At 45.0% G+C, this 15,963-nt stretch overlaps 2 protein-coding genes across 5 annotated transcripts in view; both read right to left on the bottom strand.

Moving 5' to 3' along the window:
* Positions 1–3,330: 3,330 nt before the first annotated feature.
* On the bottom strand, positions 3,331–3,874 carry LOC135269463 (protein FAM83H-like; the record flags this gene model as incomplete). Its single annotated transcript, XM_064363489.1, has 1 exon — positions 3,331–3,874. A coding segment is annotated over one exon (366 nt), but the record flags the coding sequence as incomplete, so codon positions are not given.
* Positions 3,875–4,937: 1,063 nt separating this feature from the next.
* LOC135270211 (cyclin-Y-like protein 2) overlaps positions 4,938–15,963 on the bottom strand; it is a 41,398-nt gene continuing 30,372 nt past the window's right edge. For 3 of the 4 annotated variants that reach the window (XM_064365564.1, XM_064365568.1, XM_064365566.1), the window contains 6 exons: positions 14,127–14,162; positions 10,939–10,990; positions 10,025–10,144; positions 8,949–9,115; positions 6,700–6,862; positions 4,938–6,186 (listed from right to left, as the gene is read on the bottom strand). In XM_064365564.1, coding sequence (XP_064221634.1) covers positions 6,076–6,186; positions 6,700–6,862; positions 8,949–9,115; positions 10,025–10,144; positions 10,939–10,990; positions 14,127–14,162 — 649 coding nt within the window. In that variant the 3' untranslated portion in view covers positions 4,938–6,075. The remainder of the gene's footprint in view (positions 6,187–6,699; positions 6,863–8,948; positions 9,116–10,024; positions 10,145–10,938; positions 10,991–14,126; positions 14,163–15,963) is intronic. The other variant, XM_064365565.1, reaches the window with a different exon arrangement.

Below are 15,963 nucleotides of genomic sequence, written 5' to 3'. Positions count from 1 at the left end.
GCCACCCTACTCCCTTCATCTGGCCCCGTTCCTGCCCCAGCACCTTTCCTGGACCCTCCCCGGTCTCCTGCACCCCTTAGCCCTCCCTGCTTTGCCTGGGCACGTTGAAGTTCCAGGGAGCTTGCCTGGGTCTCCTTGAGGGAGATGAGGGCCCTGCCCCAGCCCCAGTGACTTCCTCCAATAAACTCATGTCCGCCCCCAACCTAAGCAGCCATCGTTCCTCCGCTCCCCGCTGAGGCCATACCACCTACGAGCTGGGGGCCCCGACCCCTTTCCTGGAGCCTCCCCTCCTCTGAGGCCCCACCACCCCTGTCCTCAGACCTCCACCCCAGAGGTCCTGCCCACTCCGCATCCTGCACTGGGCTTTTCCTCTGGGTTTGCCTGGGGCAGCTTCCTGTCCTTTGTCCATTACCTCCCTACCTGCTGTGGTTTCGGGGTCCAGGCTGCCCCCCAGGGTCGACCTGTGGGGTGGGGAGCTAGGGTCACCCCATGGCCATCTTTGTGACTCTGAGCCAGAGGAGAGAAGGGGTCAGCTCCACACCTCCTCCACTGTCAGGGACTGCAGCCTGCGCCCCCACCCCGCCCCTGTACAGCCACTGCACCTCATCTGTCTCCAGGTCTCTGTAGGTGAGGGTGGGTGGGGGGTCAGGGTTACCTCCTCTGCTCACCCACAGGCAAAAACCCTGGTGTGAGTTCAGGCCAGGGCTGTGCAGGGCTGCAGAGATCAAAGGGCCCTGTGGGCAGAGAGCTGTGTCCTAGGGTGCCAGGCGTCCCCAGCTGGACCTGCCCCTGAGCTGGGCTGGAACACAGGCAGCTGGGAGGCTCACAGGGAGGAGCTCAGTCTGAAGGGCACAGCCTGTGCTGTGGCTGTGGCTGGGCTGCCGGGAGCAGGGGCTCTGCTGGCTCGTGGAAGCAACTGTCACCATGGGGAAGGGCGAGGAAGGACAAGGTGTGAGCAGGGGAGCTGAGCAGAGGGTGGGAGCTGGCGCTGCCCTGGTGCTGGGCCAGGCACCTACAGGGGACTCAAAAAGGGAGGCTGGGCTTGGGAGAAGGTTGGAGGGGTAGATGAGGGAGCGGGAGGGCCCGAGGAGGTGGTGAGCTCGTCAGAGACCCTGCCATGGGCTTGTTTCCTGAGGGGTCTGCCCACTGGTCTGCTTGTTGAACTCCAGAAGCCCAAGGCACAGCCCCAAGGTGCTGAACGAGCAGGACACAGAGGCCAGGGGGCTGGGGGCTGGAGGCTTGGCCTCGGGCTAGGCAGAGTGCGGTGGGGTTGCTGAGTGGGGAAGCACAGGTGGGTACCCAGGAGCGTGCCTGCACAGGCGGCATCGGGACAGGGACAGGAGAGCACGTACAGCGTGAAGTCGGAGGGGCTGCGGTGGACCTTGGAGTGAAGCTGGGGGGCCTTTAGTGCCCCCGACAGGGATGGGTGCTGAGTCCACAGGGGAAACCCAAGAGGCCACATGGTTAGAGGCTGCAGGATAGAACTGGGCGATTATACACACGGGGAACATGCTAGAATATTTGGTGGGTTGTGTTTTATTAACACCAAAATGTGCCCCATCCTGGTTTAGAAGATGTGGAGGGTGCAGGCAGGAGGCTCTGAAGGCCCCAGCAGGGCGGCCAGCCTCTGGCCTCTCCATGGGCTCCACTTTGAGAGCCTGTCTGTTCAGCCGCACCCCAGGCAGCACCAAGCCAAACGTGCCCACAAGAGACGCTCAGGTGCACCCGCTCCAGGCACCTTTCCCACCTGGCCAGAAGACCCTGCTGTCGTCCCTACTTGGGCAGTGGCTTTGGTCACCAGCTGGCTGGAGCTGTCCAGCACTGACAGCGGGGCCACTTCCCTTCCTCTCCCAGCTGCTGGAGTCAGAACTGCTGCCTCTGGCGGCCTTGTTTCTTAAGTCAGTTCCCTGTTAGGAGTTATTACACTAAAAAAAATTTTTTTTGAAAAGAAATAGCAGATCCAGGTGGTGTAGATGCAATTAAAAAAATAGAATACAGAAACACTAATTTCACAAAGCTAGCATCTAACAGCGTGGGACTTTCCACGCATGTGGTGCCAAAATACATCATTCTGAGTCAGTTACAATTCCTCACCGGGGGTGAAAAAAGATACAAGATAAGCCGGGAAGCCTGGACAGAGTCTTGGTGCTGGTGACAGAGGAAAGGCCCTGAGAACAGGCGTGGGGGGGGGGCGGTGTCTGCTGGACACCGGGAGGGCAGAGACCACTCCCACCTGCAGGGGTGCCCAGGACCTGTCTCTACAGCTGGGATCAGCCTTGGCTGCACCTTGTCCCCTGCCCTCACCTGGCCCCACACCTGTCAAGGACCAGCACCCCACCATCCAGCCCTTCTGGTGTCCGGGCTGGGCCTGTGCAGGGGACGCTCATGAGGCTGGGGCCACAGGTTGTCCATCCGGACTGTTTTATTGCGCTGCAAAGCCCAGTGCCCCCTCCCCACTCTCACCCGGTGCTGGCCAGAGCCTTGCTGGAGGAGACGGCAGACCTGCCAAGGCAGCCCCTGGGGCTTCCCTGTGCCCCTTTCCAGCGGTCTGCCGTGTCCAGCTTCCTCGCCACTCCAAGGGGCATCCTTCCCGTCCGGCTCCACCCCTCCCTTGCACACTGCCTGCAGCCAGCCCAGTCTTCCCCACAGCAAGAGCACAGACCTCTGAGAAAGATGCTGGGAGGCAGTGAGCGGGAGAATCCAGGTAGGACAGGAAATGCAGCCCTGAGGATGGAGGAGACCCTGAGAGAGAGGGAGGGAGGGAGGGAGGGAGGGAGGGAGGGACGGAGGGGAGCCCTGAGAGCAGGAGGCCCTGAGGAGGAAAGGGGCCCCAGAGAATGGGGAGTTGAGGCACAGAGGTGGGGCCCTTGAAAGAGGACAGGGGACTCAGCGGGGCACGGAGGCTCACACCTGTAATCCCCCCATGTTGGGAGGCTGAGGCGGGCGGATCACTTGAGGTCAGGAGTTGGAGACCAGCCTGGCAAACATGGTGAAACCCTGTCTCTACTAAAAATAGAAAAATTAGCAGGGCATGGTAGCAGGCACCTGTAATCCCAACTACTTGGGAAGCTGAGGCACGCGAGTCACTTGAACCTGGGAGGCAGAAGTTGCAGTGAGCCAAGATGGCGCCACTGCACTCCAGTTTGGGTTTCAAAAAAAAAAAATGGCGTGGGGTACTGAAGCACAGAGACGGCGGAGCCAGACGCTCCGCCATGCAAGGCTGACGGTGCAGAGATGAAGACGCTGAGCAGAGAAGGGGCTGAGGGAAGAAAGGCACTGGTGGCGAGGGGCTGGAGCCCCAGTACTGGGGAGGCCAGGGGCACAGATGGCGGCTGCCGGGTGAGCCCCAATAGGAGCCGAGCTGTGGCGCACTCAGCCACGCCCCAAGCAGCCGTGGCCTGGCAGCACCGCTCAAGCACAGGAGGAGTGCTCTCCTTGCTCCGTGGGGGCCCCGGGTGGCCGTGGCAGCAATTCGGTCACCCTGGCCCGGGCTGCTGGGCCAGGAGACTCATTTCTTGCCTTTGAACGTGCCCAGAATCTTGGGCACAAACTTGCCCACCTTGCTGTCCCCGGTGCCCTCCTCCACCGGGCCCTCCCCAGCCCCGGAGCTACTGGCCTCCTCTTCCTTGCAGAAGACCTCGAAGCGGCTGTACACGCGCTTCTCCTTGCGCATGCTCTCCATGCGGCGCAGCAACCGATCGCGCTCCTCCGCGCTGGCCGGCAGCGTGCGGCTCAGCCGGCCTTGGGTCCCCAGGCTGTCCGAGCGGAAGATGGCCGAACACTTGTCCTTGTCGGACATAGCTGGGGCCAGGCCGCTAGCAGGCGGTGGACGGCCGAGCTCGGGGCTGCTGTGGTGGAGTTCCAGCAAATTTGATCAAACTCACTGCTTACGTTTACAGGACTAAAGGAAAATGTAAGGTACTTAAATTTTATACTTCCAGAGAAGCCAAAATATCCATCAGACAATAAACAGGTCATTTAGCTATTATTTCCATAATGACAAATAATTTATTAAGGAATCATATTATTAACACTTCCAGGAATGTTGAGTTTTATCTCATAGAATTTAACATTAAGACATGCAGATAACAGGATACAAAATAGATTTTTCCACTATCACAAATACTCCACCATACGGAAAAGAGGAACTAATTTTCTTTTCATAAATCACTAATTTGTCTACCACAATTTCTTGTGGAAATGAATTTATTTCTCTGTAGCTACAAAGAAAAATCTCACCCAGTAATATTCCTGAAACTAAGCCCTGAGATTCTGCTTGAAATCATCCACAAAAAATATCGACCTCAGGTACTTATTACACATTTTTAGGAGAAGAACAAATAAAACTAAGATTTTTTTTTTTTTTTTTTTGGTATATTTAGTAGAGGTGGGGTTTCACTCTATTATTAGCCAAGATGATCTCGATCTCCTGTGGAGACCATCCTGGTCAACATGGTGAAACCCCGTCTCTACTAAAAATACAAAAAATTAGCTGGGCACGGTGGCGCGTGCCTGTAATCCCAGCTACTGAGCAGGCTGAGGCAGGAGAACTGCCTGAACCCAGGAGGCGGAGGTCGCGGTGAGCGGAGATCGCGCCATTGCACTCCAGCCTCGGTAATGAGAGAGAAACTCCGTCTCAAAAAAAAAAGAAAGACCAATTCACTTTTTCTTTCCTTTTTTTTTTTTTTGAGAAGGAGTTTCGCTCTCGTTACCCAGGCTGGAGTGCAATGGCGCGATCTCGGCTCACCGCAACCTCCGCCTCCTGGGTTCAGGCAATTCTCCTGCCTCAGCCTCCGCCTCCTGATTAGCTGGGATTACAGGCAGGCGCCACCGTGCCCAGCTAATTTTTATATTTTTAGTAGAGACGGGGTTTCACCATGTTGACCAGGATGGTTTCGATCTCTTGACCTCGTGATCCACCCACCTCGGCCTCCCAATTTATGTTTTTTTGATAATATTTTCCCATCTTCCAAGCTTTATCAATAAAATTCATTGTATACTTAATAAAAATGCAAGTTGAAATAAGAAAATAAATCTTTTCAAGGTGACACAGCCAAGAGTGACACTCCTGGCTGGAATAACACGCCTGACTCCAGTGTAAGTCAGGACATCCTATTGTGGGGATCCTCTCACCCCTATTCTGCTCACCGAAGTACTCGATAACCACCTTCTTGAGAGACGCTGCGCTGTGCCCCCAGGTGTGCCTCAGGGCATTTTACTTTGCAGGGCCTCGCACAATCTTGCTAGGGAATAAATTTTCATTGTCTTTGGGGAGTTTTTCTCCCTTTCCAATACTGAAAAAAACCAGATGGTCGGAATTGTTTCTGTCTTTCCCCTCAATATAGGCATTTAATTTGGCTGCCAGCAGTGTGTCTCCAAGAAATGGAAACTGGGGTTAGAGAAAGAAAATCTTAAGGCCACAAAGATTTAGCTTTTTAGATAAAGGGTAAAGCAGATTTATAATCACCTACCGGTAATAATGTAAAGGTTCAAGTTAATTGTCTACAAATAAAATAGCACTGGCTCAGATATGGAAGTTCTGGATTTAACAGGACAGTGCCTCCACTGCATGGGACAGGTACTACACACATACGAACATCATAAAGACTACCGAACGCCTGCATTTCAACTACTGACTTAGGATGAGCCTCATTTGGCTCGGTGACAAATGCACCTGACCAAACTCATATCGTCACTAAATCTCTCATCTACATTCTATCTATTCTGTAGATACAAAGCCCCAAAATGTACATACTGTACATACAGCTGGTACCGACATGAAGGCCCATTGCTTTTTCTTTTCTTTTGGGGGCAGAAGGAGCCTTCACTTTGGAGTGGTTTCTAAAACACGGTTGACATTAAAAGGGACCGAAGAGTGTAAGAGTGTGTTGTTGCCCTGACAAGGTCCCATTCTTTACTAGGAAGTAGAATCTTAGTTGTCCTTGAGTTCACTTGAATTGAGGTGTTTCTTCTTTGGAAAATATTAAGTTTTCCAGTTCTTTGGCAGGAGAGGTGATATGTTCCTGCCTTTTTTGATGAGGGGTTCAGATGTTACACTACCCCTCATTTCTTCATTCAGCAGAGGATGGCCTTAGCGCGCTGAAGACCAATTAAGTCATCAGCACTGAAAGACCTAATTTTCTTAGCAGTATAGAAGACTTTGTCTTGTTCTAGCCTTGAAAAAGCCTAAGAATGTCAAATAGAAAAGAGGTACAATTTTAAAAAGGGTTCCAAACTTTTTTTTTTTTTTTTTTTTTTTTTTTTTTTTTTTTTGAGACGGAGTTTCGCTCTTGTTACCCAGGCTGGAGTGCAATGGCGCGATCTCGGCTCACCGCAACCTCCGCCTCCTGGGTTCAGGCAATTCTCCTGCCTCAGCCTCCTGAGTAGCTGGGATTACAGGCACGCGCCACCGTGCCCAGCTAATTTTTTTGTATTAATAGAGACGGGGTTTCACAATGTTGACCAGGATGGTCTCGATCTCTCGACCTCGTGATCCACCCGCCTCGGCCTCCCAAAGTGCTGGGATTACAGGCTTGAGCCACCGCGCCCGGCCCCAAACTTTTAAGGTTAATAAGCTCTTCAGTATGTTAGTTATTTTTGAAGCTTTCCGTTTTTCTAATCACTACTTAAGATGACCTGGTCACAGATGCTGGCATTGGTGTTTGACTGAAAACCCACTTAGTAACTTCGTAGCCTTACCCCCAGCTTCCATGCTCTTTCTCTCTCAAGAAGGTAAACTGGCAAACGCAGGCCACGCTTGTGTGCCAAGGCACGAAGATCGAAGTAGCATCCGACATGAATGCTGCCAGGAACGCTGATATTACGATCAATTAGCTCCACGAAGTGCCTTTCCAACTCATTCCTGGGGAAGGAGAAACAACAAAACCAACACGAGACAATGTCAGTTCACTGGGCCATCTTCAAAAACATTATTCTCACGTAAGAACTGTGGTAAAGCCATCCCATGCTCTAGTTTATTAGAATGCATCAAAGAACTGACACTGGACAGAACCCTATTGATCAAAGAAATACAAGAAAGGGTGCAACTTTCCCAGCATTCCTTGAAAACTTAGAAATAACTTATACTGGAAAAGAAACTTGAATGTAAAAAACATGTTAATAAACTAGACTTTCCCACGTGCTTTCAAAGACATATTCAAATGTAACATGGAGAAAAACAACGTAATCTTAAGAAACATAGCCTTCAGTTTTTTCATTTCTTTGAAAACATGAAAGGACTCAATGGAGTAAAACCCTTATAAATACAAACATGTGGTAAGGTCTTCAGCTGTTACAGTTCCACATGAAGATAAGAACTCATTTCTGAAATAAAACCTATGAATGTATAGCATGTAGAAATGCCTTCATTTACGTGATATTTGCCCAAGACTCATGATAACACGCACTGCAGATACACCTTATAAATATAAGAAAGCATATAGGACTGGAACCCTAGTCGAATACCAAATACAGAGAAGTTTTCAGTTTTAAGAACTTCTTCAACGTTTATGTGAAAACTTCCCCTAGAGGGAAATCCTATCAATGTTTGTAAATTGGAAAGCCTGATGCAAAATGATTCTTGTATAGTCTTCAAAAATGAACATAAGTAAATGTTATACTACTTCTATTTTGTTTCTCAGTGATTCTTCATTGGAAAGGGTCTTTGTACTTACTTCTGCTGCTTTTGCAAGAAAACATTTTGGTTACAGTTTTGTAGATACTCTTTAAAAAAGATTACTATATGAATTTAATAGGCAGTTTTGTGTTGTTGTTGCTGTTGTCAGTTAGTAAAATTTTTCTCTATTTAAAAATATCACACTGAGCTACTACAATCGCTCCAAATTCTGTTTGGAAACAAATACAGCCTATGCAAGTGGATTCCCATGCACATGTCCAAACAGGGCACAGCTGCTTGCGGTCCATTCTGCATCTAGCACAAGTTTGGGATGAGGAGAGAGGTGACAGCCTCCTCTGCACTCCTACAGCTGAACTTGGGGCTCATTCCTGAGGGTTCCATTGCACAACTCAGACTCCATGCTCACTCCCAAGGCACCACAATAGTGATCAGATGACAGAAATGATGGATGCCATTTATTACCTGTCGCTATTATGGGACAGAAATACTCTTTACATTTCGAATGGAAGAAAGATCAGAGCGAGACATCTTGGCTAAACTAAACTCATTTCATGAAAGTACTTGTCATGGGCCTGGAGTGAGACTGAGAGCCCTCCCAAGTGCTGCTGTGGTTGCATGAGTACCCCAGGAACCTCCTGAATGTGGCGAGCATCGGGTGATGCTCCAGCAACGTTTCTCAGACTGCCTGAGGGGAGCACTGGAACTTCTAACTCATCAGCCCAATGATGCAACACTCTGAAGAGGGACGGGACAGGGGCACAGGGATCTGTGGCTATTCTGTATCTCAAGGTTTCCAGAAAACAGATCTTCAGATAAAAGCAGGGAGAACACCAGCAAAAGCAAGTACACAATGTATGACTCGGGGTGAAGCTATACATTTTCCCCAGTCCACAGGCCCCAGACCTGTCAATGGCCAAACAATTATTTCAAAGGCCAGACATGTGCTCCTTACAAAGAGACTGGAACTTGCAGACAGCTTGTAAAAAGCCGTAAGGATATCTACTGTACTATTATGTTCTGGCAGCACACTGCTAAGATATTTGCCAAAAACATTCACCAGAAAAATACTTTTCCATTTATGAGATTATTTACAACGGCAATTTACCAAGACCTACCAATGAACAGTGAAAAATATGAATGGTTGTTCTAAAGCTGGGGAGAAAAGAGTATGTGGCATTCATGTCATTCATGTCCGTTCTTATTATCTGCACAATGTAACCTTTAAAAATACTTCTTAAAGTGCTTAAGTTTATGGGAGCAAATAAAGTACTCAAAAATGGTTAGAAAGTTCACCAAAACCATACAAACTCACATATCTTCAACTGTCATGTTCTCAAAGAGCCTGCAGTAGTGCTCATGGCACACAGCCACGTCGTGCCCAACCCTGATGGCAAGAAGAGTGGCTCCGAAGACTATCCTCTTCCAGTTGGTTGGACAAATGTTGATATCAGCATCATTTACAAGTCTTTCGATGTACACCTGCAAAACAGAGGACCGGCCTGTGACTTAGCTGGGTTGAAGTGTCGTGATAAGAACTCTTGTGAAAAACCAGAATACTTCTGGTTTTGACCATAAAGTAAGTGCCTTTTATTCTTATGTTCTACAAAGGCTTTGCTTGACCAGGCCAAGCAAGGGACCATATCACGATCATACATCAAATATTTCTGCTACCTACTCTGCCCAGCAGGGGTAGATTAGGCACATCCAAGGAACAATGAATTGAAGGCAGCAGCTCTCAATCACGACATGCATCAGAATTGCCTGGGGATACAGCGTGGGACTCAGCTTAGATGTAGGCATCTATTCCTGCCCATCAACCAGACGGTTTTGCTACTACTCCCCATTCTAAGCCCTCCACATGCCTTGGATGTGTGCGTACTGTGTGCATGTGTGCACTCAAGTGTGGGAGGAGAAATCAGAAATCCTTCCTGCTGCCTTTCATAGCAATTGTTCTGTGATGAGAAAAGCAATGGCAACATTTTAAGCCATGATGACGACTCAACTCCAATAGTATATTTGCTTTCATACGTTTTTCTTAAAGTTCTGAGATAATTTCAGAAACCTACCTTTATTTAAAAACAGGACCATGCCACCCTGTTTACAAGATCAATTTAGTTTGTTTCCTTTCTTTTTTTTTTTTGGAGATGGAGTCTCTCTCTGTCACCCAGGCTGGAATACAGTGGCTTGATCTCTGGTCAAGGCAAACTCTGCCTCCTGAGTTGAAGCAATTCTCCTGCCTCAGCCTCCTGAGTACCTGGGACTACAGGGGCATGTCAGCAAGCCTGGCTAATTTTTGTATTTTTAGTAGAGACAGGGTTTAACCATGTTGGCCAGTCTGCTCTACAAGACCAATTTCTAAAGATGCTTTATAAACCGAAAATAGCTCACCAAACTTCTGATTGCCAAGTCAGCTGTTAGCCTGTTGACTTTAAATAGAGAACGAAGAAATGTGAAAATCAACTTGCGTCCAGGATTATACTGAAAGTAGACCTCCGGAAGCTGTTCTTGCTGAAAGAAGAAAAAATGCAACATAAGTATCCAGTGAAGAAAAAACCTAAAGTGCTCTTAAAACAGCAGTGTTCCCATTTGTGCCCATCGTATCACAGTAATTTTGATTAGTGAGATGTCTTTTAGATTTTACAATATGAACAGTGGAATCTTAAAATACCATAATGATTTAATACTCATCAGCATTCACCAAAAGATAATATGAGCTTAGCCTCAGGAAATTATGGTTCTTTTTTACTCTTTCCCCAACATGATTCCATCCAAATGTAAGTTACTTTTAGGCTTTAATGTCTTACTGACCATATGTCATTCTTCTCAGCAATAAACTGAGAAAACACAGTTTCCTGTAACCATGAGGCTCTAAGCCTACGCTGTTAAATACAATAATTACTAGCCACATGTGGCTATTATGTACCTGAGGAAGCACATTTTAAAATTTTTACACCATGTAAGTTGATTTAAACTGAAATTATTTTTAACTAGCTTCATAGCTTCTGTGTGAAAAGTACTTACATATTGCTTATTGCAATATGAGTATATGTAATTGTCCTTTAATTGCCTTTTTAAAAGATACATTTTCTATTATTTGGATATTATATTTACTCATACCAGCTCATTTACTGAAGAGAGCTACAGATCAGTTCTTATTCCAGCATATTCTTTTTACAGCACTTAAGATGACTAAATGCAATACAAAATGGGGAAGAGGATTTAAAGAAAGATGACTTCGAGTTCAGCATGAAACAAATGCCAGTCTATGATGCAAATACAACTTCAGTAAAAGTGCCACTTACTGTAAATGGGTGTAACCGTTCATCAAAGATGCCCATAGTTCTATCAGCATCTCTATAAAATAAGAATGTGCATTACTTCAAAAACTGTTCAATATCTTAGTAAACTGTTTAGTGAAATAATGCCTCCTATGTGCTCTGGGGCTTATTTCAGCAAAGCAAACAGTTTTTACAAATTCTTCACCTGGATCCTGACCTGCAGAGGGTTTCCTGACTTCTTCCTCGGCACAACATGTCCCGTGCTATGAATTCTTTTCTATGATAACCAGTCAGAACTGCCTGTAAGTATTGACCCTTAACAGGCAATGACAACAAACCAAACATATTTTCACTCTTCTAACCACACACTGAAACACAGAACATTTGACGAAGCAGTGGTGGTGGGCAATAAAGTCTTTAGAACTTTAATAAATCAAAAAGTGATTCAGATTTTCTAACTCTCTTTCTCTCTAGTTCTCTGTAGCATAGTCTCGTGATGTATTTATTTTCTGTTATTTGAATTAAAAACTCACCTGCCTTATTTTAAAAGAGGTCAGTCTTTGACAAACTTTAAACTTCATAAAACTAATGCATTGTGCTGTGTAATAAACCAGTGGTTCTCCAAATGTGCTCTGTGGACCTCTGGGGATCCCCAAGACCCTTTTCCAGAAGGCCTAAGAGGTCACCTCCCTTTCCCTTTCCCTTCCCCTTCCTTCCCCTCCCTTCCCTTCTTTGTTTTCCTTTCTTTTTTCTTTCCTTTCCTTGTTTTTTTTTTTTTTTTTTGAGACAGGGTTTCACTCTTGTTGCCCCGGCGGGAGTGCAATGGTGCAATCTTGGCTCACTGAAACATCCACCTCCCAGGTTCAAGAGATTCTCCTGCCTCAGCCTCCCAAGTAGCTGGGATTACAGGCACCCACCACCATGCCCAGCTAGTTTCTGTATTTTTAGTAGAAATGGGCTTTCACCATGTTAACCAGGCTGGTCTTGAACTCCTGACCTCAGGTGATCCGCCTGCCTGACCTCCTAAGGATTACAGGCCTGACCCACCGTGCCCACCCAACACTGTTCTGATAATCATACTAATTCAATCTGAGAAAGCTGATAATAACATTTTTTTAATTATGAAAGTAATACAAAGACACTGCCTGCTTTTTCATAGACACTTGCCATGACTGTATAGAAGCAAAAGTGGGTAAAACTGCTGGTTTCTCAGCCTAAATCAAGGCAGTGGTACCAATTACATTCTATGCTTTATTGTCCATTACAATTTAAAAAGATAGGCTGAAGTACTTAAGAATGTCTTTGATGAAGCAGTAAAAAATGGTGTTACTAAATCTTGACATGTAGCTTTAAAATTCTGAATCAGTGGAAAGTTAACAAGAAGTGCTTCTGCCGACTGTGGTACCATTGTGTTTAAAAAAAAAAAAAAGAATTCATGATTTAATTGTGAGCTGAACAATCACTTTTTTCACAGGACATCATTTTTATTTAAAAGTACAACTGGGTCAGTGCAGCAGCTCACGCCTGTAAAATCACAGCACTTTGGGAGGCTCAGGCAGGCAGATCCCTTGAGCTCCTTCAGGAGTTCAAGACCAGCCTGGGCAACATGGCAAAACTCTGTCTCTACCAAAAATACACAAAAATTAGCCAGGCGTGGTGCCACATGGCTGTGGTTCCAGCTACACAGGAGCCTGAGGTGAGAGGACTGCCTGAGCTGAGATCATGCCAGTGCACTGCAACCAAGTGACAGAGTGAGACTTGGTCTAAAAAAAAAAAAAGGGCAACTATCATTCTCAAAAATAAATGACATGAGGTTGTCACTTCAAGGAAAATAAGTATTTGTTCCCAATGATAAAATTTAAGCTTTCCCGAGGACTCTGAAAAACTCGTTCTTTCTACTATAGCTTGACAGCTTTTCAGTATTTAAAGATATTTTAAAATAAGATTGGTGGTTAAACTGAAAGTAATTTTTGACAAAATAAAACATAAACCGACATATTCCAAATAACTAATGCCTAAGATTATAAATGCAAGTATGGGTGAAAAGAACAATTTACCATGCAAGAAAGAGGAGTGAGTACTGATGGAATACATTGAGTAATACGTAAAATGCCACTGTAACTAACTGAAGAAAGTAGCCCTTGTGGAGTTTTGACTTAGCATTAATGAATACCCACAACTGTCTCAGAGCTTTAAAAATACACCTTTTACCAACTACACATTTGCATGTTAGGTCATGTTATTGCCTCGTTATTTATTTATTTTTTTTAAGTTGAGACAGAGTCTCACTCTGTCACCCAGGCTGGTGTGCAATGGCACGATCTCTCTGCTCACTGCAACCTCTGCCTCCTGGGTTCAAGCGATTCTCTTGCCTCAGCCTCCGTAGCAGCTGGGACTATAGGAATGCACCACCACGCCCACCTGTGTTTTTGTATTTTTAGTAGAGACGTGTTTTCTCATGGTGATCAAGCTGGTCTCAACCTCCTGTCCTCAACTGATCCGCCTGCCTCGGCCTCCAAAAGTGCTGGGATTACAGGCATGTGCCACCATGCCTAGCCATCTTAAAGTAAATTCTTTAAAGCAAATGGCAAAGAAAGAGCTAGAAAACCCAGCTTTGTTCTACTAAGCTCCACATTAGAGATTTTCAACAATAGAAATACCTGACACACTTTTTACTCAACTCTCCGCTGAAAAAAGTTATTTTTTCTTTTTTTTAAATTTCCAGTTTCCTGATACATGAGAAAAAAGTTATTTTTTCATTAAAAAATTTATGTTAACAATATTGTTCTCAAAGAATACTTTCTGTTGGCAAAACTTGGGTCATGGGTTACTACTGACATCTAGTTGGTACAGGCCATCAATGCTGCTAAGCTTTCTGCAAAGCACAGGACAAAGCATTATTTAGCTCATAATATCAACAGTGGTAAGGCTGTGAAATCTCAGCTAAAAATAGATTTGGAAAAAAAATCTCAATTTTATACTTCTACAACAGTAACTATCAATATAATCAATATAAACACATACTCTTTGAGATTCCCAGTCATTTAAGATTTAAGAGAGTCTTAAGGTCCAAAGAAAACACACATAATTTGCCTCGATATTTTAGTTGGCACAATACAGCTTATGATGTCTAGACCTGTGACCTAACACTGAGCTTGACAGCTTGCAAAGTAATTAGCTAGAATAACAAGACAGGTTTTTAAAAAGCTCACCTTAGCTTGATATGATAATATATCTGCAAGGCCACACTGTGGAAGGAAAAACATTCATCAAAATAGATGTTATCACTGGTTAGGCCTGAAGACATATTTTTAAAAGGGTGCAGAGGAAACTCTCCTAGTGGCCCTGAAATTAAAATCCTCTGGTTCAGAACAGTACCATAAGGGCACTTTCTTGTTTTCATTTCTTGGCTTTCAGCAAAAACGTGAGAACCAAAATGCAAAGCAATATGCTGTCAGAAGACGTGTTTCTATTGATTATTATAATATATAAATAATAACAAATTTCCCTTATATGCTCTTCTACCCACAAAACCTTTCATCCTGTGCAATTTAAAACTCAAATTAGGCAGTGGCTCTCAAATTTTGCTGCACATTAAAATCACGTGAGAAGCTTCAATAATTGCCTCATTTTAAACATGAAATGTTTTGATTTAATTAGCATTGGATATAACTTTGGACATCGTGGGTTGTTGTTAAAAGTTTCCCAGGTGATTTCAATGCGCAGGAACATTTGGAATGATTGAGTTGGGGTGAAAATCAGAATCTTATGGCATACTTTTTTCTTTACATGAAGATGCCTCACATAGATCCTATTTTCCTAAAAGGCTTCTCAGTGCCTAGAGCTAGAGGGAAAGTGGAGATGGGAAGATGCATGTGTTTGCAGACACGCATTTTGAAGAAAAACTTTGCAAAAGTGATCCCAGTGAGTTCCATCTATCCCATTGATAACAGTGCACTACTAACTCATGATATTTTCCAAAATCTTTTCTTGAAGCCAATCTGCCCTATTAAGTTGCTCAATAAACCTATATTTCACCAATAGCAAATATTCTTAAAAAAAAATTTTAACTTGCTGATGGCAAGTTAAAACTTACTTTACTTTTGAAAGTAGACTTCTAAAAATTAGAATAATGAGGAAAAAAGCATGAAATTTCTTTGAGCAAGATTAACCTTAAAAGCTACTTTTGAATGGTATGCTAACACATCAAAATCTTTTGAATTCAAAAGAAACCAGGGACTCGTGATGTGGTGATCCCAGCACTTTGGAAGGCCGAGGTGGGTGGATCACCTGAGGTCGGGAGTTCGAGACGAGCCTGACCAACATGGAGAAACTCTGTCTCTACTAAAAAAATAATAATAATAATACAAAATCGGCCAGGCATGGTGGTGCATGCCTGTAATCTCAGCTACTCAGGAGGCTGAGGCAGGAGAAACGCTTGAACATGGGAGATTGCAGTGAGCTGAGGTAGCGCCATTGCACTCCACCCTAGGCAACAAGAGCAAAACTCCGTCTCAAAAATAAATAATAAATAAAAAGACTGACTAGACTTGCCTGACTACAGACATTTATTTAGTGATTACTCAATAGGTCCCAAAGCTCAGAACCTGAGACAGAGTTTGAGTCCAGTTTTTGCTGAAACACAATTTCATCTCAACTATTGTTATAAGGGAGAGAGGAAAGTGGCATTATTACAAGTGTAAACTTGCAATTTTTAATTAAAGTCAAAGTTACTGACCATCAAATTAGCTAAAAAGGCTAGTGCATTCTAAACAAAATTGTTTATAAGCTAAGTAGTTATGTTTCTAGAATTAAAAGTAAAATTAAAAATAAAGACATTAATATTCTAAATTAGCACTTTCCAAACTCTGTTCTAAAAATCAACACTCATGACCCAAGGAGATGATGATAATGTACACCGGACAGCCCCTGTGGTGTTGGTGTTGGTGGCTGTTCCTTTTCAAATAAACTTCATCTCAGGGTGCTCTCAAAGTGCATCTTTGTGGCCCATGAGGTGCTCATGCACAATGGGAGAAATTCAAATGCAGA

The sequence above is a fragment of the Aotus nancymaae genome, unplaced genomic scaffold, assembly GCF_030222135.1.
Source record: "Aotus nancymaae isolate 86718 unplaced genomic scaffold, 86718_ANA_hifiasm-v0.15.2.pri h1tg000006l, whole genome shotgun sequence".
NCBI classification, from domain to species: domain Eukaryota; kingdom Metazoa; phylum Chordata; class Mammalia; order Primates; family Aotidae; genus Aotus; species Aotus nancymaae.
This window is presented reverse-complemented; position numbering and strand designations above follow the sequence as displayed.